The 25698-nt window shown below is 43.2% G+C and overlaps 1 protein-coding gene across 1 annotated transcript in view; it reads left to right on the top strand.

Annotated features, from left to right (window-relative positions):
* LOC120055447 (protein Niban 1-like) overlaps positions 1 to 25698 on the top strand; it is a 53939-nt gene that overhangs the window by 7655 nt on the left and 20586 nt on the right. Inside the window, exons 3-10 of the mRNA XM_039003310.1 lie at positions 9136 to 9264; positions 9512 to 9626; positions 9785 to 9854; positions 10020 to 10049; positions 10138 to 10182; positions 10248 to 10276; positions 10365 to 10532; positions 13641 to 13756. Coding sequence (XP_038859238.1) covers positions 9136 to 9264; positions 9512 to 9626; positions 9785 to 9854; positions 10020 to 10049; positions 10138 to 10182; positions 10248 to 10276; positions 10365 to 10532; positions 13641 to 13756 — 702 coding nt within the window. The remainder of the gene's footprint in view (positions 1 to 9135; positions 9265 to 9511; positions 9627 to 9784; positions 9855 to 10019; positions 10050 to 10137; positions 10183 to 10247; positions 10277 to 10364; positions 10533 to 13640; positions 13757 to 25698) is intronic.

A 25698-nucleotide genomic window follows, 5' to 3' on the forward strand; every position in this document is an offset into this window, starting at 1 on the left:
CAATAAGTTGACTGTGCCTTTAAACAGCTTGGAAAATTATGTTATGACTTTAGAAGCTTCTGATAGGCTAATTGACATAATTTGAGTCAATTGGAGGTGTACCTGTGGATGTATTTCAAGGCCTACCTTCAAACTCAGTGCCTCTTTGCTTGACATCATGGGAAAATCAAAAGAAATCAGCCAAGACCTCAGAAAAAAAGTTGTAGACCTCCACAAGTCTGGTTCATCCTTGGGAGCAACTTCCAAACGCCTGAAGGTACCACGTTTATCTATACAAACAATAGTGTGCATGTATAAACACCATGGGACCACGCAGCCGTCATACCACTCAGGAAGGAGACGCGTTCTGTCTCCTAGAGATGAACGTACTTTGGTGCGAAAAGTGCAAATCAATACACGGTCGAGTATATGTGAACTTCTGACCCACTGGGAATGTGATGAAAGAAATAAAAGCTGAAATAAATCATTCTCTCTACTATTATTCTGACATTTCACATTCTTAAAATAAAGTGGTGATCCTAACTGACCTAAAACAGGGAATTTTTACTAGGATTAAATGTCAGGAATTGTGAAAAATTGAGATTAAATGTATTTGGCTAAGGTGTATGTAAACATCTGACTTCAACTGTATAAACCCCTTCTTACATCAGCTGATGTCACAAAGTGCTGTACAGAAACCCAGCCTAAAACCCCAAACAGCAAGCAGGTATAGAAGCATGGTGGCTAGGAAAAACTCCCTAGACAGGCCAAAACCTAGGAAGAAACCTAGAGAGGAACCAGGCTATGAGGGGTGGCCAGTCCTCTTCTGGCTGTGCCGGGTGGAGATTATAACAGAACATGGCCAAGATGTTCAAATGTTCATAGATGACCAGCAGGGTCAAATAATAATAATCACAGAGGTTGTAGAGGATGAAAACAGCAGGTCTGGGACAGGTAGCATGTCCGGTGGACAGGTCAGGGTTCCATAGCCGCAGGCAGAACAGTTGAAACAGCTCGACCAGGTGGACTGGGGACAGCATGGAGTCATCAGGCCAGGTAGTCCTGTGGCATGGTCCTACGGCTCAGGTCCTCCGAGGAGAAAAAGAGAGAGAGAATTAGAGAGAGCATACTTAAATTCACACAGGACACCGGATAAGACAGGAGAAATACTCCAGATATAACAGACTGAGCCTAGCCCCCTGACACATAAACTATTACAGCATAAATACTGGAGGCTGAGACAGGAGGGGTCGGGATACACTGTGGCCCCGTCCGACGATACCCCCGGACAGGGCCAAACAGGCAGGATATAACCGCACCACTTTGCCAAAGCACAGCCCCCACACCACTAGAGGGATATCTTCAACCACCAACTTACCATCCTGAGACAAGGCCGAGTATAGCCCACGAAGATCTCCCCCACGGCACAAACCCATGGGGGGGTGCCAACCCAGACAGGAAGACAACGTCAGTGACTCAACCCACTCAAGTGACGCACCCCTCCTAGGGACGGCATGGAAGAGCACCAGTAAGCCAGTGACTCAGCCCCTGTAATAGGGTTAGAGGCAGAGAATCCCAGTGGAGAGAGGGGAACCGGCCAGGCAGAGACAGCAAGGGCTGTTCGTTGCTCCAGTGCCTTTCCGTTCACCTTCACACCCCTGGGCCAGACTACACTCAATCATAGGACCTACTGAAGAGATAAGTCTTCAATAAAGACTTAAAGGTCGCGACCGAGTCTGCGTCTCTCACATGGGTAGGCAGACCGTTCCATAAAAATGGAGATCTATAGGAGAAAGCCCTGCCTCCAGCTGTTTGCTTAGAAATTCTATGGACAATTAGGAGGCCTGCGTCTTGTGACCGTAGCGTACGTGTAGGTATGTACAGCAGGACCAAATCGGAAAGATAGGTAGGAGCAAGCCCATGTAACGCTTTGTAGGTTAGCAGTAAAACGTTGAAATCAGCCCTAGCCTTAACAGGAAGCCAGTGTAGAGAGACTAGCACTGGAGTAATATGATCACATTTTTTGGTTGTAGTCAAGATTCTAGCAGCCGTGTTTAGCACTAACTGAAGTTTAATTAGTGCTTTATCCGGGTAGCCGGAAAGTAGAGCATTGCAGTAGTCTAACCTAGAAGTGGCGACAAGCATGGATTAATTTCTCTGCATCAATTTTGTACAGAAAGTTTCTGATTTTTGCAATGTTACGTAGATGGAAAAAAGCTTGATATGTTCGTCAAAAGAGAGATCAGGGTCCAGAGTAACGCCGAGGTCCTTCACAGTTTTATTTGAGACGACTGTACAACCATCAAGATTAATTGTCAGATTCAACAGAAGATCTCTTTGGTTCTTGGGATCTAGAACTAGCATCTCTGTTTTGTCCGACCTCCACTTCCTCAAATCAAATCTAATTTTTACATACACATGGTTAGCAGATGTTAATGCGAGTGTAGCGAAATGCTTGTGCTTCTAGTTCCGACAATGCAGTAATAACCAACGAGTAATCTAACCTAACAATTCCACAACAGCATAGTTTCCTAGGAACGCGAAGCGAGGCGGCCATCTCTGTCGGCGCCGGCTAGTGAAAACAATAGTGGTCCTAAAACGGAACCTTGAGGAACACCGAAATTTACAGTTGATTTGTCAGAGGACAAACCATCCACAGAGACAAACTGATATCTTTCCGACAGACAAGATCTAAACTAGGCCAGAACTTGTCTGTGTAGACCAATTTGGGTTTCCAATCTCTCCAAAAGAATGTGGTGATCGATGGTGTCAAAGGCAGCACTAAGGTCTAGGAGCACGAGGACAGATGCAGAGCCTCGGCCTGACGCCATTAAAAGGTAATTTACCACCTTCACAAGTGCAGTCTCAGTGCTATGATGGGGCCTAAAACTAGACTGAAGCGTTTCGTATACATTGTTTGTCTTCAGGAAGGCAGTGAGTTTCTGTGCAACTGCTTTTTCCAAACATTTTGAGCGGATTGGGAGATTCGATATAGGCCGATTAGTTTTTTATATTTTCTGGGTCAAGGTTTGGCTTTTTCAAGAGAGGCTTTATTACTGCCACTTTTAGTGAGTTTGGTAGACATCCGGTGGATAGAGAGCCGTTTATTATGTTCAACATAGGAGGGCCAAGCACATGAAGCAGCTCTTTCAGTAGTTTAGTTGGAATAGGGTCCAGTATGCAGCTTGAAGGTTTAGAGGCCATGATTATTTTCATCATCGTGTCAAGAGATATAGTATTGAAAAACTTGAGTGTCTCCCTTGATCCCAGGTCCTGGCAGAGTTGTGCAGACTCAGAACAACTGAGCTTTGGAGGAATACACAGATTTAAAGAGGAGTCTGTAATTTGCTTTCTAATGATCATGATCTTTTCATCAAAGAAGTTCATGAATTTATTACTGCTGAAGTGAAAGCCATCCTCTCTTGGGGAATGCTGCTTTTTAGTTAGCTTTGCGACAGTATCAAAAATAAACTTTGGATTGTTCTTATTTTCCTCGATTAAGTTGGAAAAGTAGGATGATCGAGCAGCAGTGAGGGCTCTTCGATACTGCACGGAACTGTCTTTCCAAGTTAGTCGGAAGACTTCCAGTTTGGTGTAGCGCCATTTCCGTTCCAATTTTCTGGAAGCTTGCTTCAGAGCTCGGGTTTTTTGTATACCAGGGAGCTAGTTTCTTATGACAAATGTTTTTGTTTATAGGGGTGCAACTGCATCTAGGGTATTGCGCAAGGTTAAATTGAGTTCCTCAGTTAGGTGGTTAACCGATGTTTGTACTCTGACGTCCTTGGGTAGGTGGAGGGAGTCTAGAAGGTCATCTAGGAATCTTTGGGTTGTCCGAGAATTTATAATACGGCTTTTGATGATCCTTGGTTGGGGTCTGAGCAGATTATTTGTTGCGATTTCAAACGTAATAAAATGGTGGTCCGATAGTCCAGGATTATGAGGAAAAACATTAAGATCCACAACATTTATTCCATGGGACAAAACTAGGTCCAGAGTATGACTGTGGCAATGAGTAGGTCCGGAGACATGTTGGACAAAACCCACTGAGTCGATGATGGCTCCAAAAGCCTTTTGGAGTGGGTCTGTGGACTTTTCCATGTGAATATTAAAGTCACCAAAAATGTGAATATTATCTGCCATGACTTCAAGGTCCGATAGGAATTCATGGAACTCAGTGAGGAACGCTGTATAAGGCCCAGGAGGCCTGTAAACAGTAGATATAAAAAGTGATTGAGTAGGCTGCATAGATTTCATGACTAGAAGCTGGCTAACAGCCTGCTGCCTGGCCTGCACCCTATTTCATTGTGGAGCTAGAGGAGTTAGAGCCCTGTCTATGTTCGTAGATAAGATGAGAGCACCCCTCCAGCTAGGATGGAGTCCGTCACGCCTCAGCAGGCCAGTCTTGGTCCTGTTTGTGGGTGAGTCCCAGAAAGAGAACCAATTATCTACAAATTCTATCTTTTGGGAGGGGCAGAAAACAGTTTTCAACCAGCGATTGAGTTGTGAGACTCTGCTGAGAGCTCATCACTCCCCCTAACTGGGAGGGGGCCAGAGACTCTGCTGTAGAGCTCATCACTCCCACTAACTGGGAGGGGGCCAGAGACAATTACTCGATGCCGACACATCTTTCTAGCTGATTTACACGCTGAAGCTATGTTGCGCTTGGTGACCTCTGACTGTTTCATCCTAACATCGTTGGTGCCGACGTGGATAACAATATCTCTATACTCTCTACACTCGCCAGTTTTATCTTTAGCCAGCACCATCTTCAGATTAGCCTTAACGTCGGTAGCCCTGCCCCCTGGTAAACAATGTATGATCGCTGGGTGATTCGTTTTAAGTCTAATACTGCGGGTAATGAGTCGCCAATGACTAGGGTTTTCAATTTGTCAGAGCTAATGGTGGGAAGCTTCGACGTCTCAGACCCCGTAGCGGGAGGAGTAGAGACAAGAGAAGACTCGGCCTCAGACTCCGACTCGCTGCTTAATGGGGAAAACCGGTTGAAAGTTTCTGTCGGCTGATTGAGCGACACCGGTTGAGCATTCCTACAGCATTTCCCTCCAGAAGCCAGCATTCCCTCCCCCATATGCCAATGACTAGGGTTTTAGACCCTTTCTTCTTTAAGGTTGCTGCCCCTATTATCACCAAGCCTATCTCTGACCTTTTTAACCTGCCTCTCCTCTCTGGAGAGGTTCCCATTGCTTGGAAGGCAGCCACAGTTCGTCCTTTATTTAAAGGGGGAGATCAAGCTGATCCTAACTGTTATAGGCCAATTTCTATTTTGCCCTGTTTATCAAAAGTGTTGGAAAAACTTGTCCGTAATCAACTGACTGGCTTTCTTGATGTCTATAGTATTCTCTCTGGTATGCAATCTGATTTCCGCTCAGGTTATGGATGTGTCACTGCAACCTTAAAGGTCCTCAATGATGTCACCATTGCCCTTGATTCTAAGCAATGTTGTACTGCTATTTTTATTGACTGGCCAAAGCTTTTGATACGGTAGACCATTCCAATCTAGTGGGCCGGCTAAGGAGTATTGGTGTCTCTGAGGGGTCTTTGGCCTGGTTTGCTAACTACCTCTCTCAAAGAGTGCAGTGTATAAAGTCAGAACCCCAAGGCTCAATTTACATCAACAACATAGATTAGGAAGCTCACTCATCCATTTATTTTTAGATGATACAGTCTTATACTCAGCTGGCCCCTGTGCTAAATGCTCTACAACAAAGCGTCTTAGTGTCCAACAAGCTTGTTTTGGTAAGAAGAATGCCCCTCTCCCCACAGGTGTGATTACTACCTCTGAGGGTTTAGAGCTTGAGGTAGTCACCTCATACAAGTACTTGGGAGTATGGCTAGACGGTACACTGTCCTTCTCTCAGTATGTATCAAAGCTGCAGGCTAAAGTTAAATCTAGACTTGGTTTCCTCTATCGTAATCGCTCCTCTTTCACCCCAGCTGCCAAACTAACCCTGATTCAGATGACCATCCTACCCATGCTAGATTACGGAGACATAATTTATAGATCGGCAGGTAAGGGTGCTCTCGAGCGGCTAGATGTTCTTTACCATTCGGCCATCAGATTTGTCACCAATGCTCCTTATAGGACACATCACTGCACTCTATACTCCTCTGTAAACTGGTCATCTCTGTATACCCGTTGCAAGACCCACTGGTTGATGCTTATTTATAAAACCCTCTTAGGCCTCACTCCCCCCTATCTGAGATATCTACTGCAGCCCTCATCCTCCACATACAACACCCGTTCTGCCAGTCACATTCTGTTAAAGGACCCGAAAGCACACACATCTCTGGGTCGCTCCTCTTTTCAGTTCGCTGCACCTGGTGACTGGAACGAGCTGCAACAAACACTCAAACTGGACAGTTTAATCTCAATCTCTTCATTCAAAGACTCAATCATGGACACTCTTACTGACAGTTGTGGCTGCTTCGCGTGATGTATTGTTGTCTCTACCTTCTTGTCCTTTGTGCTGTTGTCTGTGCCCCGTAATGTTTGTTCTATGTGTTGTGCTGCTACCATGTTGTGTTGCTACCATGTTGTTGTCATGTTGTGTTGCTACCATGTTGTTGTCATGTTGTGTTGCTACCATGTTGTGTTGCTACCATGTTGTGTTGCTACCATGTTGTTGTCATGTTGTGTTGCTACCATGTTGTGTTGCTACCATGTTGTGTTGCTACCATGTTGTGTTGCTACCATGTTGTTGTCATGTTGTGTTGCTACCATGTTGTTGTCATGTTGTGTTGCTACCATGTTGTGTTGCTACCATGTTGTTGTCATGTTGTGTTGCTACCATGTTGTGTTGCTACCATGTTGTTGTCATGTTGTGTTGCTACCATGTTGTGTTGCTACCATGTTGTTGTCATGTTGTGTTGCTACCATGTTGTGTTGCTACCATGTTGTGTTGCTACCATGTTGTGTTGCTACCATGTTGTGTTGCTACCATGTTGTTGTCATGTTGTGTTGCTACCATGTTGTGTTGCTACCATGTTGTGTTGCTACCATGTTGTGTTGCTGCCATGTTGTGCTGCTACCATGTTGTGTTGCTACCATGTTGTGCTGCTACCATGTTGTGTTGCTACCATGTTGTGTTGCTACCATGTTGTTGTCATGTTGTGTTGCAGCCATGTTGTGTTGCTACCATGTTGTGTTGCTACCATGTTGTGTTGCTGCCATGTTGTGCTGCTACCATGTTGTGTTGCTGCCATGTTGTGGTGCTGCCATGTTGTCATGTTGTGTTGCTACCATGTTGTGTTGCTACCATGTTGTTGTCATGTTGTGATGCTACCATGTTGTGTTGCTACCATGTTGTGTTGCTACCATGTTGTGCTGCTGCCATGTTGTTGTCATGTTGTGATGCTACCATGTTGTGTTGCTACCATGTTGTGTTGCTACCATGTTGTGTTGCTACCATGTTGTGCTGCTGCCATGTTGTTGTCATGTTGTGATGCTACCATGTTGTGTTGCTACCATGTTGTGTTGCTACCATGTTGTGTTGCTACCATGTTGTTGTCATGTTGTGTTGCTACCATGTTGTGTTGCTACCATGTTGTGTTGCTACCATGTTGTTGTCATGTTGTGTTGCTACCATGCTGTGTTGCTACCATGTTGTGTTGCTACCATGTTGTGTTGCTACCATGTTGTGTTGCTACCATGTTGTGCTGCTACCATGTTGTGTTGCTACCATGTTGTGTTGCTACCATGTTGTGTTGCTGTCATGTTGTTGTCATGTTGTGTTGCTACCATGTTGTGTTGCTACCATGTTGTGTTGCTACCATGTTGTGTTGCTGCCATGTTGTGATGCTACCATGTTGTGTTGCTGCCATGTTGTGTTGCTACCATGTTGTGCTGCTGCCATGTTGTTGTCATGTTGTGTTGCTACCATGTTGTGTTGCTACCATGTTGTGCTGCTACCATGTTGTGTTGCTACCATGTTGTGTTGCTACCATGTTGTGTTGCTACCATGTTGTGCTGCTGCCATGTTGTTGTCATGTTGTGATGCTACCATGTTGTGTTGCTACCATGTTGTGTTGCTACCATGTTGTTGTCATGTTGTGATGCTACCATGTTGTGTTGCTACCATGTTGTTGCCATGTTGTGTTGCTACCATGTTGTTGCCATGTTGTGTTGCTACCATGTTGTGTTGCTACCATGTTGTTGTCATGTTGTGTTGCTACCATGCTGTGTTGTCATGTGTTGCTGCCTTGCTATGTTGTTGTCTTAGGTCTCTCTTTACGTAGTGTTGCGGTGTCTCTCTTATCGTGATGTGTTTTATCCTATATTTTATTTATTTTTATTCCAGCCCCCGTCCCCGCAGGAGGCCTTTTGCCTTTTGGTAGGCCGTCATTGAAAATAAGAATTTGTTCTTAACTGACTTGCCTAGTTAAATAAAGGTTAAATAAAAAAATAAAAATAAACCATTCTGAAGGAGAAAACATCACACTCGTGCTGCTAGCTACTGAAGTTAGCAAGGCACATTTGAAATAAATTGCACTAACTGGACACAAAAATGTAATTCTAAAACCAAGAAAACAATTTATAATATACCTCCTCCGTCTCCTGTAATTAAAAAATAATAATTTGAATTCTGTAATATCCCAAAAATCTCAACTATCACTCTTCACTCATATCTAACAATGTCATCAAGCCTCTCAACACGTAGAACCCCCATAATGCTCTGTGGCACAATCACAATACAACTCTCTGATCCTAATTCTAAGGTTGCATGGACAACATGTCAGTTCATACTGCAAAAGCTGCGATTGGTTGGAGGACGTCCTCCGAAAGTGGTCATAATTACCATGTATGTCTATTGAAGAGGGTGAGGCCTACGAGCCTCCTAGGTTTTGTATTGAAGTCAATGTAGCCAGAGGAGGACGGAAGCTAGCTGTCCTCCGGCTACACCATGGTGCTACCCTACAGAGTTCTGTTGAGGCTACTGTAGACCTTCATTACATAACAGTGTATTTTAATCAATTATTTGGTGACATATTAATATATTTAGTATAGTTTTATCACACACACACACACACACACACACACACACACACACACACACACACACACACACACACACACACACACACACACACACACACACACACACACACACACTCACTCCTCCTCCTGCATCTCTCCTGTAGGAGCCCCTTAGGCCAGAGGAAGTGCTGTATCAGGACAGTGTTCTGCACTATGACGACACCGGGAAGTGGAAGGAGAGGTTTGTGGTGATGAGAGCCAATCACAGCCTGGAGTATCATGACAACCAGGAGGTAAACCAATACCATACCAACATACAACCGACCGTACATGACCATGCACAACATTATATGACTTAACATGACCATATGTAATGGAGAATAATCCCCAGGCCGGGTGATGGATTACCTCACCTGAGACCTAAAGAGTTGTGTTAGCTTTCTAAGGCAATGCCTTGGCTTTAGCTCAGCGGGCTAACACATAGTCAGTCACATTCCTCTGATGTTTGGTAAATTGGTTGTTGTATTTGTCCCTCCACAGAGCTTCGGTAAAGGTGTTCCGGCCAGACAGAGACTCCTACCAACAGGGGGCGTAGTTCTGACATCCGAGGAGAAGTACACAGCGCTGGTGGACAAGGCCTTCCCTGACCCTAAATGTGAGTGTCTGGTCAACCCCCTTAAAGAGATACAGCAGATTCTTGAAACACAGAGGCACACAACTGTTGAAATAGCAACATGGAGACTGGGAGACAGGGGGAAAATATAGCAGTTCAATCAATCAGTTAATTGTATGTCTATGCATGTTGTACTATAGGTTTGAAGGAGGAGACATCTCCCCCCATGGTAGTGGTACCTTCTGGTCAGTTCCCTGTCTACCTCAGACTGCCCTGACCCCTGACCCCTGACCCTGTGTCTGTGTGTTGTACTATAGGTTTGAAGGAGGAGACATCTCCCCCCCATGGTAGTGGTACCTTCTGGTCAGTTCCCTGTGTACCTCAGACTGCCCTGACCCCTGACCCCCGACCCTGTGTCTCTGTGTTGTACTATAGGTTTGAAGGAGGAGACATCTCCCCCCCATGGTAGTGGTACCTTCTGGTCAGTTCCCTGTGTACCTCAGACTGCCCTGACCCCTGACCCCCGACCCTGTGTCTCTGTGTTGTACTATAGGTTTGAAGGAGGAGACATCTCCCCCCATGGTAGTGGTACCTTCTGGTCAGTTCCCTGTCTACCTCAGACTGCCCTGACCCCTGACCCTGTGTCTGTGTGTTGTACTATAGGTTTGATGGAGGAGACATCTCCCCCCATGGTAGTGGTACCTTCTGGTCAGTTCCCTGTCTACCTCAGACTGCCCTGACCCCTGACCCCTGACCCTGTGTCTGTGTGTTGTACTATAGGTTTGAAGGAGGAGACATCTCCCCCCATGGTAGTGGTACCTTCTGGTCAGTTCCCTGTGTACCTCAGACTGCCCTACAGACGAGATGTGTACTTCAGCTTCCCCCAGGAGGACCGACGAGCGACCTTCCTCTCCATCCTCACGGGCTGCATCAGGCACCAGAACCACGGTACGCTACACCTGGGGTTCTGACTCTGACCCCTGACCCTAAACCAAACCCAAACCCCTGAGACTTGGTCTAATGTTGGCAAAAACAAAATATCCTTTGCCCACTGCTTTATTCAGAAAGTAATTGAATTGTGTCGGTAGTAAACATTTTATTATCAGTTTATTAACGAAGCAGTCTGAGTGCCTTTTTAATTTCGAATTTTAACAAGAATGTCCATATTAAACCTCCATATTAACCTCTATACTAAACCTCTGTACTAAACCAGTTCTGATAAACCTCTATACTAACCTCTATACTAAACCTCTATACTAACCTCTATACTAACCTCTATACTAAACCTCTATACTAACCTCTATACTAACCTCTATACTAACCTCTATACTAAACCAGTTCTGATAAACCTCTATACTAAACCTCTATACTAAACCAGTTCATGATAAACCTCTATACTAAACCAGTTCTGATAAACCTCTATACTAAACCTCTATACTAAACCAGTTCTGATAAACCTCTATACTAAACCAGTTCTGATAAACCTCTATACTAACCTCTATACTAAACCTCTATACTAACCTCTATACTAACCTCTATACTAACCTCTATACTAACCTCTATACTAACCTCTATACTAAACCTCTATACTAAACCTCTATACTAAACCAGTTCATGATAAACCTCTACACTAAACCAGTTCTGATAAACCTCTATACTAAACCAGTTCTGATAAACCTCTATACTAAACCAGTTCTGATAAACCTCTATACTAAACCAGTTCTGATAAACCTCTATACTAAACCAGTTCTGATAAACCTCTATACTAAACCAGTTCTGATAAACCTCTATACTAAACCAGTTCTGATAAACCTCTATACTAAACCAGTTCATGATAAACCTCTATACTAAACCAGTTCTGATAAACCTCTATACTAAACCAGTTCATGATAAACCTCTATACTAAACCTCTATACTAAACCAGTTCATGATAAACCTCTATACTAAACCAGTTCTGATAAACCTCTATACTAAACCTCTATACTAAACCTCTATACTAAACCTCTATACTAAACCTCTATACTAAACCTCTATACTAACCTCTATACTAAACCTCTATACTAACCTCTATACTAAACCTCTATACTAAACCTCTATACTAAACCAGTTCATGATAAACCTCTATACTAAACCTCTATACTAAACCTCTATACTAAACCAGTTCATGATAAACCTCTATACTAAACCTCTATACTAAACCTCTATACTAAACCTCTATACTAAACCTCTATACTAACCTCTATACTAAACCTCTATACTAACCTCTATACTAAACCTCTATACTAAACCTCTATACTAACCTCTATACTAAACCTCTATACTAACCTCTATACTAAACCTCTATACTAAACCTCTATACTAAACCTCTATACTAAACCTCTATACTAAACCTCTATACTAACCTCTATACTAACCTCTATACTAAACCTCTATACTAAACCTCTATACTAACCTCTATACTAACCTCTATACTAAACCAGTTCATGATAAACCTCTATACTAAACCAGTTCATGATAAACCTCTATACTAAACCAGTTCATGATAAACCTCTATACTAAACCTCTATACTAACCTCTATACTAACCTCTATACTAAACCTCTATATTAAACCTCTATACTAAACCTCTATACTAAACCTCTATACTAAACCTCTATACTAACCTCTATACTAAACCTCTATACTAACCTCTATACTAAACCTCTATACTAAACCTCTATACTAACCTCTATACTAAACCTCTATACTAACCTCTATACTAAACCTCTATACTAAACCTCTATACTAAACCTCTATACTAAACCAGTTCATGATAAACCTCTATACTAAACCAGTTCATGATAAACCTCTATACTAAACCAGTTCTGATAAACCTCTATACTAAACCAGTTCATGATAAACCTCTATACTAAACCAGTTCATGATAAACCTCTATACTAAACCAGTTCATGATAAACCTCTATACTAAACCAGTTCATGATAAACCTCTATACTAAACCAGTTCATGATAAACCTCTATACTAAACCAGTTCATGATAAACCTCTATACTAAACCAGTTCATGATAAACCTCTATACTAAACCAGTTCATGATAAACCTCTATACTAAACCAGTTCATGATAAACCTCTATACTAAACCAGTTCATGATAAACCTCTATACTAAACCAGTTCATGATAAACCTCTATACTAAACCAGTTCATGATAAACATGCTAGCCTGCTGTGTTGTACTGTTGTTATTCTTCGGTTGTCTTGGTAACAACCTAATAATACTCCTCTGCACACATTAGCTTCCTGTGAGGGAGAAGAGCTAGAGCCTGTCAGTTAGTGGTTAGGTTAGCGTTTAGCAACTTCTGCAGAACAACCAACCAGAGCAGGGTTACGTCAACACCTCTTTTAGCTCTGCCTCATCACCAACTAGTCAATAGCAACTTTATAAAATAGATGTTCAGAGGATGCAATGACTACGTAGCTCAGAAATAGAATAAAAACATACATCTCATTCCTAGCTCACGCTCTCTTTCCTTCTCTTGCTCTCTCAGACACTATTTTATTATATTTTTCTCTAGTTTCACATGTACATTTCACAGTGACAAAAAGGGAAGTGTTTATAATATATTGCATTTGTCTCAGATGCATTACTCAATTCTTTCAGTATTTAAGACAAACCAGTTGTCCCATAGAGAAATATTACACTGCTCATTTCCTCATATTCTCTCTCTCTCATCTCTCCCTCTCTCATCTCATCTCTCCCTCTCTCATTTCTCTCTCTCATCTCTCCCTCTCTCTCTCTCTCTCTCTCTCATCTCTCTCTCTCATCTCTCCCTCTCTCATTCTCTCTCTCTCTCTCATCTCTCTCTCTCTCATCTCTCTCTCTCATCTCTCTCTCTCTCATCTCTCTCTCATCTCTCCTGCTCTCATCTCTCCCTCATCTCTCTCATCTCTCCCTCTCTCATTCTCTCTCTCTCTCTCTCTCTCTCTCTCTCTCTCTCTCTCTCTCTCTCTCTCTCTCTCTCTCTCTCTCTCTCTCTCTCTCTCTCTCTCTCTCTCACTCCAGATTCTCTGAGGAGGTCCTCCTGTGAGTCTCAGGCGTTCCTCAAGGCCATACATTTCTACCGGCAGGAGAAAGGACACTATGAGTCCTGGGACATGCTGGTGGGCTGTGAGGAGCAGGTGATGCCCAAACCCGCACATACACACACTGTTCAACATACAACAAAGATAATGACTGACTTTGCATCTAGCCCACAACTCATTCTTAAACTCACTATGAAACACTGGAACTCTGGAACATGGCCATGGTCGAAACTCACTATGAAACACACTCTGGAACATGGCCATGGTCGAAACACACTCTGAAACACACTCATGCACACTTAAACACAAACGCACACACTGACTTGTTTCCAGGGAGTTCCAGGGACAGAGGGAGACAGAGGGAGACAGAGGGAGACAGTTTGTGTGAGTGTGTGCTGCTTCTGTTAAGTGGGCTGTTGTCATCTCATCACACACACAGAGCCTGACTCATGAAGCTGCCGCTGCCAACCGTGAGAGCCACGAGAGGAAACTCTGACTCGGACTCTAAAGCCCCATTTATACCTGGTTCTAACATGAGTCCTTTGTCCTGTTCTTGTCCACATTCTGATTGTGCCCACATTTTTAGACATGTGTAGACAATTAAAAGAAGCATTGTGATTTGATCTTCCCGAGAGCCTCCGGCGGTACTCAGGGATGTGTCTGGATATCTGACATGGTTAAACGGATTTGGAGAGCGAAACCATTTCAATCATAATTTATATCTAAAATCATTGACAGGTGATACCATTGACTTCCCTGCTGAAAAAAACAGCATAAACTAGCATAGGATGGTGAGCAGCCTTTGTTGTGTTTTTGCCAGTGGTGGAAAAAGTACTACATTTTTATACTTGAATAAAAGTAAAGATACCTTAATAGAAAATGACTCAAGTAAAAGTGAAAGTCATCCAGTAAAATACTACTTGAGTAAAAGTAAAAAAATTCTAATTTGGTTTCAAATATATTTAAGTATCAAAAGTAAATGTAATTGTTCAAATATACCTAGGTATCGAATCATTTCACATTCTTTATATTAAGCAAACCAAATGCCACGATTTTTTGTTGTTGTATTTTTGTATTTTCACTCCTTTTCCTCCCCAATTTGGATCTTGTCTCAACACTGCAACTCCCCAACCGGCTCGGGAGGCGAAGGCCGAGTCATGCGTCCTCTGAAACATGACCCCCCCCAAACTGCGCTTCTTCACACCCGCTCGCTTAACCCGGAAGCCAGCCGCACCAATGTGTCGGTGGAAACACCGTTCAATTGACGACCAAGGTCAGCCTGCAGGCGACCGGTCTACCACAAGGAGTCGCTAGAGTGCGATGAACCAAGTAAAGCCCCCAAGGCCAAACCCTTCCCTAACCCGGACGACGCTGGACCAATTTTGTGCCGCCCTATGGGACTCCCAATCACGGCCGGTTGTGATACAGCCCGGGATCAAACCCGGGTCTGTAGTGACACCGAAAGTTTCGGGAGGCCCACAAATTAAGTATTTGTGTTTAGTAAGTCCACCAGATCAGAGGCAGTACGAATGACCAGGGATGTTCTCTTGATAAGTGTGTGACCTGGACTATTTTCCTGCCCAGCATTCAACATGTAACGAGTACTTTTGGCTGCCAGGGGAAATCTATGGAGTAAAACATACATTAATTTCTTTAGGAATGTAGTAAAAGTGTCAAAAATATAATTAGTAAAGTAAACTACAGATACCCCAAAGTATTTTTACTTAAGTACTTTACACCACTGGTTTTTAGTGGTGACCAGCCTTCGTTATGTTTTTGGTGGTGACCAGCCTTCGTTATGTTTTTGGTGGTGACGAGCCTTCGTTATGTTTTTGGTGGTGACGAGCCTTCGTTATGTTTTTGGTGGTGACCAGCCTTCGTTATGTTTTTGGTGGTGACGAGCCTTCGTTATGTTTTTGGTGGTGACCAGCCTTCGTTATGTTTTTGGTGGTGACCAGCCTTCGTTATATTTTTGGTGGTGACCAGCCTTCGTTATATTTTTGGTGGTGACCAGCCTTCGTTATATTTTTGGTGGTGACGAGCCTTCGTTATGTTTTTGGTGGTGACGAGCCTTCGTCATATTTTTGGTGGTGACCAGCCTTCGTTATGTATTTGGTGGTGACGAGCCTTCGTTATATTTTTGGTGGTGACCAGCCTTCGTTATATTTTTGGTGGTGACCAGCCTTCGTTATATTTTTGGTGGTGACGAGCCTTCGTTATGTTTTTGGTGGTGACCAGCCTTCGTTATATTTTTGGTGGTGACCAGCCTTCGTTATATTTTTGGTGGTGACCAGCCTTCGTTATATTTTTGGTGGTGACCAGCCTTCGTTATTGTCACGTTCCTGACCTTATTTCCTTTATTTTGTCTTTGTTTAGTTTAGGACGTGAGCTGGGTGGGCATTCTATGTTATGTGTTTCTATGTTTAGGTTCATTGTTAATTAGCCTGATATGGTTCTCAATCAGGGGCAGGTGTTTTACGTTTCCTCTGATTGAGAACCATATTAAGGTAGGCTGTTCACACCGTTTGTTTGTGGGTGATTGTCTTCCGTGTCAGTGTTGTTACCACACGGGACTGTTTCGTTTGTTTTAGTCGGTTCCTGTTCGTGCGTTCTTTGTGTTCTATAAGTTCTCATGTTCAGGTCTGTCTACGTCGTTTTGTTGTTTTGTAGTTATTCAAGTGTGCTTCGTGTTCGTCTTGTTTAATAAATCAACATGTATTCATCACCAGCTGCGTTTTGGTCCGATCCCTGCTCCTCCTCAGACGAGGAGGAGAACAATCGTTACAGTTATATTTTGGTGGTAACCAGCCTTCGTTATGTTTTTGGTGGTGACCAGTGTTTGTTGTGTTTTTGTTTTGGACACCGGTGACAAACATATAAACTGGTCACCAGCGTACAATCATATGCTGGTCAGGCACAAAACCATCATGAAGTCACATTATCTATGCTGGCTTGCAAAGTGACGTTGAATTCCTATTGGAATCCAGCCAGAGTGGATTCCCACAATCTGCATTGTGAATGACTGCCATGGTTACAGGGACTAAATAATCACGCTACCTAAACCATATAAACTGGAACAACCATTTCAGTAACGGGTTCAATAAATCCAACTAACAGATTAGATTAGTTTAAAAAAATGTATGTTATTTATCTTTGTATAGCATAAGATAAATTTATTTATGAATTAATCAATCAATATATGTGTAAAAACACAGATATTAAAACAAACAATTTTTAAAAAATGAACTGTAATAGAGCATGATGGGAAATATGATCATGATGGGTGTGGTTTTGCAACAAGGTAATTACATACCTACAGTAGAAAAGAGAAGAATATCTTATTTCGGTCACGCTTTAAATGACGTTCAGCTTATAAAGGCTTCATAAAGCCTTCGTAATGCCTTCATAAGCAATAAAATGTGTTACAAAGTATCAAAACTTAAAAATAAAAAAACGTCTTCTCACTGTCAACTGCGTTTATTTTCAGCAAACTTTCACTCAAAAATGTAAGTTTATTGGATTTTTCCTCAGAAGTCTCCCCTGATGTGGTTTAAGCATGTTGTGAACACAGAAAATCTAATGTTGTTGTCTTTATATTTAAAAAGTGTAAAAAAAAATGACTGGCTGGAAAACAGAAAAAAAATTGGAAATCCAAAACCTGAAAAACTAAACAGAGAAAATTGGCATTTTGGGGGGGAAAAACGAGACAAAATAATAAAACAGATTTTAAGGCCCTACCAAAGCATTTTGGGGAAAGTTGAGGTCAGGTCCAATATTGCACCCAAGAGGGAAGAGGTTGGGCCATCCTAGAAATGCTTTAGAGTAATATAATTAAGCAATAAGGCCCGAGAAGGTGTGGTATATGGCAAATATACTGTTAGTGGCTGTTCTTAACCACGACACAGCGCGGAGTGCCTGGACACAGCCCTTAGCCGTGGTATATTGGCCATATATCACAAACCCCAGAGGTGTCTTATTGTCTTATTATAAACTGTTTACCAACGTAATTAGAGCAGTAAAAATAAGTATTTTGTCATACCGGTGGTATACGGTCTGACATACCACGGCTGTCAGCCAATCAGCATTCAGGGCTCGAACGACCCAGTTTATAATATAATATATACAATTTAGCAGACTCTTTTATCCAAAGAGACTTACAGTCATGTGTGAATAAATATTTACTTATGGATGGTCCCGGGAATCAAACCCACTATCCTGGCATTTGTCAATCTTTTGTGAAGCCTCAATTTAATATGATTTATAAAGCCTTCATTAAGCTGTGCTTATGCCATCCTTTATAAAGCACAGGTTTATGTCATATTTGACCAAGTGGCTTACGTCACATTTGACATTGGTGCATATGTCACACAGTTATGCCACATCTATGAACCCTTTATAAAGCATGACATACGGTTATAGATGATTTGTGTGTTTATGTAGCTTTATGAAGCCTTTATAAGCCGCACGTCATTTAAAGCTTCTTTATTATGATTCGTATTACAATTTCACTAATTGTATGTCACTCTGGATATGAGTGTCTGCTAAGTGACTAAAATGTAATAATGACAAATGTATTTCTCAACTCCTAATATTGACCCAATAACAGTCACCGGAGTATCTGACGTAGGGTTTGAAAAATAATCCACAAATAGTTTACCACTGTGGAAAGTGCAGCTGGCTGCTGGTAAGCTTTTTTGACTTTTCACATAGATTTTTGCCAACACATGGCTCACCTTTGTTTAACCAACCAAACAGCTGCTTTTAGCAAAAAAATGTGTTTGCAGTTACCTTTCTAGCTAATAGGCTATATTAGAGTTTACACTTCCTGTTCCAATTACATTGCAGTCGGAAAGTATTCACACCCCTTGACTTTTTCCACATTTTGTTACGTTACAGCCTTATTCTAAATTCTTTAACCTTTTTTAAAAATTCCCCTCATCAATCTACTACACACAATACCCAAAAAATGACAAAGTACAAACAGGTTTTTAGACATTTTTGCAAATTTATTAGAAATAAAAAACTTAAAGGACAGAATGAATGGGGCCATGTATCGTGAGATTTTGAGTGAAAACCTCCTTCCATCAGCAAGGGCATTAAAGATGAAACGTGGCTGGGTCTTTCAGCATGACAATGATCCCAAACACACCGCCCGGGCAACGAAGGAGTGGCTTCGTAAGAAGCATTTACAAGGTCCTGGAGTGGCCTAGCCAGTCTCCAGATCTCAACCCCATAGAAAATCTTTGGAGGGAGTTGAAAGTCCGTGTTGCCCAGCAACAGCCCCAAAACATCACTGCTCTAGAGGAGATCTGCATGGAGGAATGGGCCAAAATACCAGCAACAGTGTGTGAAAACCTTGTGAAGACTTACAGAAAACGTTTGACCTCTGTCATTGCCAACAAAGGGTATATAACAAAGTATTGAGATAAACTTTTGTTATTGACCAAATACTTATTTTCCACCATCATTTGCAAATAAATTCATTAAAAATCCTACAATGTGATTTTCTGGATTTTTTTTTCTTCTCATTTTGTCTGTCATAGTTGAAGTGTACCTATGATGAAAATTACAGGCCTCTCTCATCTTTTTAAGTGGGAGAACCTGCACAATTGGTGGCTGACTAAATACTTTTTTGCCCCACTGTACTTGGGTATGACGCTACAAGCTTGGCACACCTGTATTTGGGGAGTTTCTCCCATTCTTCTCTGTCAGGCTGGATGTGGAGCGTTGATGCACAGCTATTTTTACGTTTCTCCAGAGATGTTCGATCGGGTTCAAGTCCGGGCTCTGGCTGGGCCACTCAAGGACATTAAGAGACTTGTCCCGAAGCCACTCCTGCGTTGTCTTGGCTGTGTGCTTAGGGTCGTTGTCTTGTTGGAAGGTGGACCTTCACCCTAGACTGAGGTCCTGAGTGCTCTGGAGCAGGTTTTCATCAAGGATCTCTCTGTACTTTGCTCTGTTAATCTTTTTCTCAATCCTGACCAGTCTCTCAGTCCCTGCTGCTGAAAAAACATCCCCACAGCATGATGCTGCCACCACCATGCTTCACCGTAGGGATGGTGCCAGGTTTCCTCCAGACGTGACACTTGGCATTCAGGCCAAATAGTTCAATCTTGGTTTCATCAGACCGGAGAATCTTGTTTCTCATCTTGTTTCCCCTCCCATTCCACGAGTTACTGAAGGCCCCTTGCATGACGCCTTGAGTCCGTGATGGCTCGCACAGTATACGCCGGGGCCCCCTCGATGTCCAGAGGGGGCAGAGGAACCGCCCGCACCTCAGACTGCTGGAGCGGACCAGCCACCACCGGCCTGAGGAGAGACACATGGAACGAGGGGTTAATACAATAATCAGGGGGAGCTGTAACCTATAACATACCTCGTTCAGTCTCCTCAGTACTTTAAATGGCCCCACAAACCGCGGACCCAAACCGCGGACCCATCACAAAGACACATTGTTTGGGTTGGACTTCAGTCTCTCATCACAAAGACACAATGTTTGAGTTGGACTCCAGTCTCTCATCACAAAGACACATTGTTTGAGTTGGACTCCAGTCTCTCATCACAAAGACACATTGAGTTGGACTCCAGTCTCTCATCACAAAGACACATTGAGTTGGACTCCAGTCTCTCATCACAAAGACACATTGTTTGGGTTGGACTCCAGTCTCTCATCACAAAGACACATTGAGTTGGACTCCAGTCTCTCATCACAAAGACACATTGTTTGAGTTGGACTCCAGACTCTCATCACAAAGACACATTGGGTTGGACTCCAGTCTCTCATCACAAAGACACATTGGGTTGGACTCCAGTCTCTCATCACAAAGACACATTGGGTTGGACTCCAGTCTCTCATCACAAAGACACATTGTTTGGGTTGGACTCCAGTCTCTCATCACAAAGACACAATGTTTGAGTTGGACTCCAGTCTCTCATCACAAAGACACAATGTTTGAGTTGGACTCCAGTCTCTCATCACAAAGACACATTGTTTGAGTTGGACTCCAGTCTCTCATCACAAAGACACATTGGGTTGGACTCCAGTCTCTCATCACAAAGACACATTGTTTGGGTTGGACTCTAGTCTCTCATCACAAAGACTCATTGTTTGGGTTGGACTCCAGTCTCTCATCACAAAGACACATTGGGTTGGACTCCAGTCTCTCATCACAAAGACACATTGAGTTGGACTCCAGTCTCTCATCACAAAGACACATTGTTTGGGTTGGACTCCAGTCTCTCATCACAAAGACACATTGAGTTGGACTCCAGTCTCTCATCACAAAGACACATTGTTTGGGTTGGACTCCAGTCTCTCATCACAAAGACACATTGAGTTGGACTCCAGTCTCTCATCACAAAGACACATTGAGTTGGACTCCAGTCTCTCATCACAAAGACACATTGTTTGGGTTGGACTCCAGTCTCTCATCACAAAGACACATTGTTTGGGTTGGACTTCAGTCTCTCATCACAAAGACACAATGTTTGAGTTGGACTCCAGTCTCTCATCACAAAGACACATTGTTTGGGTTGGACTCCAGTCTCTCATCACAAAGACACATTGAGTTGGACTCCAGTCTCTCATCACAAAGACACATTGGGTTGGACTCCAGTCTCTCATCACAAAGACACATTGTTTGAGTTGGACTCCAGACTCTCATCACAAAGACACAATGTTTGAGTTGGACTCCAGACTCTCATCACAAAGACACATTGGGTTGGACTCCAGTCTCTCATCACAAAGACACATTGGGTTGGACTCCAGTCTCTCATCACAAAGACACATTGGGTTGGACTCCAGTCTCTCATCACAAAGACACATTGGGTTGGACTCCAGTCTCTCATCACAAAGACACATTGTTTGGGTTGGACTCCAGTCTCTCATCACAAAGACACAATGTTTGAGTTGGACTCCAGTCTCTCATCACAAAGACACATTGTTTGAGTTGGACTCCAGACTCTCATCACAAAGACACATTGGGTTGGACTCCAGTCTCTCATCACAAAGACACATTGGGTTGGACTCCAGTCTCTCATCACAAAGACACATTGTTTGGGTTGGACTCCAGTCTCTCATCACAAAGACACATTGTTTGGGTTGGACTCCAGTCTCTCATCACAAAGACACATTGAGTTGGACTCCAGTCTCTCATCACAAAGACACATTGTTTGGGTTGGACTCCAGTCTCTCATCACAAAGACTCATTGTTTGGGTTGGACTCCAGTCTCTCATCACAAAGACACAATGTTTGAGTTGGACTCCAGTCTCTCATCACAAAGACACATTGTTTGAGTTGGACTCCAGACTCTCATCACAAAGACACATTGGGTTGGACTCCAGTCTCTCATCACAAAGACACATTGGGTTGGACTCCAGTCTCTCATCACAAAGACACATTGGGTTGGACTCCAGTCTCTCATCACAAAGACACATTGTTTGGGTTGGACTCCAGTCTCTCATCACAAAGACACATTGTTTGGGTTGGACTCCAGTCTCTCATCACAAAGACACATTGAGTTGGACTCCAGTCTCTCATCACAAAGACACATTGAGTTGGACTCCAGTCTCTCATCACAAAGACACATTGGGTTGGACTCCAGTCTCTCATCACAAAGACACATTGTTTGGGTTGGACTCCAGTCTCTCATCACAAAGACTCATTGTTTGGGTTGGACTCCAGTCTCTCATCACAAAGACTCATTGTTTGGGTTGGACTCCAGTCTCTCATCACAAAGACACATTGTTTGGGTTGGACTCCAGTCTCTCATCACAAAGACACATTGAGTTGGACTCCAGTCTCTCATCACAAAGAAACATTGTTTGGGTTGGACTCCAGTCTCTCATCACAAAGACTCATTGTTTGGGTTGGACTCCAGTCTCTCATCACAAAGACACATTGTTTGGGTTGGACTCCAGTCTCTCATCACAAAGACACATTGGGTTGGACTCCAGTCTCTCATCACAAAGACACATTGGGTTGGACTCCAGTCTCTCATCACAAAGACTCATTGTTTGGGTTGGACTCCAGTCTCTCATCACAAAGACACATTGGGTTGGACTCCAGTCTCTCATCACAAAGACACATTGTTTGGGTTGGACTCCAGTCTCTCATCACAAAGACACAATGTTTGGGTTGGACTCCAGTCTCTCATCACAAAGAAACATTGTTTGGGTTGGACTCCAGTCTCTCATCACAAAGACACAATGTTTGGGTTGGACTCCAGTCTCTCATCACAAAGACACATTGGGTTGGACTCCAGTCTCTCATCACAAAGACACATTGGGTTGGACTCCAGTCTCTCATCACAAAGACACATTGGGTTGGACTCCAGTCTCTCATCACAAAGACACATTGGGTTGGACTCCAGTCTCTCATCACAAAGACACAATGTTTGTGTTGGACTCCAGTCTCTCATCACAAAGACACAATGTTTGTGTTGGACTCCAGTCTCTCATCACAAAGACACAATGTTTGTGTTGGACTCCAGTCTCTCATCACAAAGACACAATGTTTGTGTTGGACTCCAGTCTCTCATCACAAAGACACATTGTTTGGGTTGGACTCCAGTCTCTCATCACAAAGACACATTGTTTGGGTTGGACTCCAGTCTCTCATCACAAAGACACATTGTTTGGGTTGGACTCCAGTCTCTCATCACAAAGACTCATTGTTTGGGTTGGACTCCAGTCTCTCATCACAAAGACACATTGGGTTGGACTCCAGTCTCTCATCACAAAGACACATTGAGTTGGACTCCAGTCTCTCATCACAAAGACACATTGTTTGGGTTGGACTCCAGTCTCTCATCACAAAGACACATTGAGTTGGACTCCAGTCTCTCATCACAAAGACACATTGTTTGGGTTGGACTCCAGTCTCTCATCACAAAGACACATTGAGTTGGACTCCAGTCTCTCATCACAAAGACACATTGAGTTGGACTCCAGTCTCTCATCACAAAGACACATTGTTTGGGTTGGACTCCAGTCTCTCATCACAAAGACACATTGTTTGGGTTGGACTTCAGTCTCTCATCACAAAGACACAATGTTTGAGTTGGACTCCAGTCTCTCATCACAAAGACACATTGTTTGGGTTGGACTCCAGTCTCTCATCACAAAGACACATTGAGTTGGACTCCAGTCTCTCATCACAAAGACACATTGTTTGAGTTGGACTCCAGACTCTCATCACAAAGACACATTGGGTTGGACTCCAGTCTCTCATCACAAAGACACATTGGGTTGGACTCCAGTCTCTCATCACAAAGACACATTGGGTTGGACTCCAGTCTCTCATCACAAAAACACATTGTTTGGGTTGGACTCCAGTCTCTCATCACAAAGACACAATGTTTGAGTTGGACTCCAGTCTCTCATCACAAAGACACATTGTTTGAGTTGGACTCCAGACTCTCATCACAAAGACACATTGGGTTGGACTCCAGTCTCTCATCACAAAGACACATTGGGTTGGACTCCAGTCTCTCATCACAAAGACACATTGGGTTGGACTCCAGTCTCTCATCACAAAGACATATTGTTTGGGTTGGACTCCAGTCTCTCATCACAAAGACTCATTGTTTGGGTTGGACTCCAGTCTCTCATCACAAAGACACATTGTTTGGGTTGGACTCCAGTCTCTCATCACAAAGACACATTGGGTTGGACTCCAGTCTCTCATCACAAAGACACATTGAGTTGGACTCCAGTCTCTCATCACAAAGACACATTGTTTGGGTTGGACTCCAGTCTCTCATCACAAAGACACATTGTTTGGGTTGGACTTCAGTCTCTCATCACAAAGACACAATGTTTGAGTTGGACTCCAGTCTCTCATCACAAAGACACATTGTTTGGGTTGGACTCCAGTCTCTCATCACAAAGACACATTGAGTTGGACTCCAGTCTCTCATCACAAAGACACATTGTTTGAGTTGGACTCCAGACTCTCATCACAAAGACACATTGGGTTGGACTCCAGTCTCTCATCACAAAGACACATTGGGTTGGACTCCAGTCTCTCATCACAAAGACACATTGGGTTGGACTCCAGTCTCTCATCACAAAGACACATTGTTTGGGTTGGACTCCAGTCTCTCATCACAAAGACACAATGTTTGAGTTGGACTCCAGTCTCTCATCACAAAGACACATTGTTTGAGTTGGACTCCAGACTCTCATCACAAAGACACATTGGGTTGGACTCCAGTCTCTCATCACAAAGACACATTGGGTTGGACTCCAGTCTCTCATCACAAAGACACATTGGGTTGGACTCCAGTCTCTCATCACAAAGACACATTGTTTGGGTTGGACTCCAGTCTCTCATCACAAAGACTCATTGTTTGGGTTGGACTCCAGTCTCTCATCACAAAGACACATTGTTTGGGTTGGACTCCAGTCTCTCATCACAAAGACACATTGGGTTGGACTCCAGTCTCTCATCACAAAGACACATTGAGTTGGACTCCAGTCTCTCATCACAAAGACACATTGTTTGGGTTGGACTCCAGTCTCTCATCACAAAGACACATTGAGTTGGACTCCAGTCTCTCATCACAAAGACACATTGTTTGGGTTGGACTCCAGTCTCTCATCACAAAGACACATTGAGTTGGACTCCAGTCTCTCATCACAAAGACACATTGTTTGGGTTGGACTCCAGTCTCTCATCACAAAGACACATTGGGTTGGACTCCAGTCTCTCATCACAAAGACACATTGTTTGGGTTGGACTCCAGTCTCTCATCACAAAGACACAATGTTTGAGTTGGACTCCAGTCTCTCATCACAAAGACACAATGTTTGAGTTGGACTCCAGTCTCTCATCACAAAGACACATTGGGTTGGACTCCAGTCTCTCATCACAAAGACACATTGGGTTGGACTCCAGTCTCTCATCACAAAGACACATTGGGTTGGACTCCAGTCTCTCATCACAAAGACACATCGTTTTTCTGTTGGACTCCAGTCTCTCATCACAAAGACACATTGAGTTGGACTCCAGTCTCTCATCACAAAGACACATTGT

Source organism: Salvelinus namaycush, chromosome 11, assembly GCF_016432855.1.
Source record: "Salvelinus namaycush isolate Seneca chromosome 11, SaNama_1.0, whole genome shotgun sequence".
NCBI classification, from domain to species: Eukaryota; Metazoa; Chordata; class Actinopteri; order Salmoniformes; family Salmonidae; genus Salvelinus; species Salvelinus namaycush.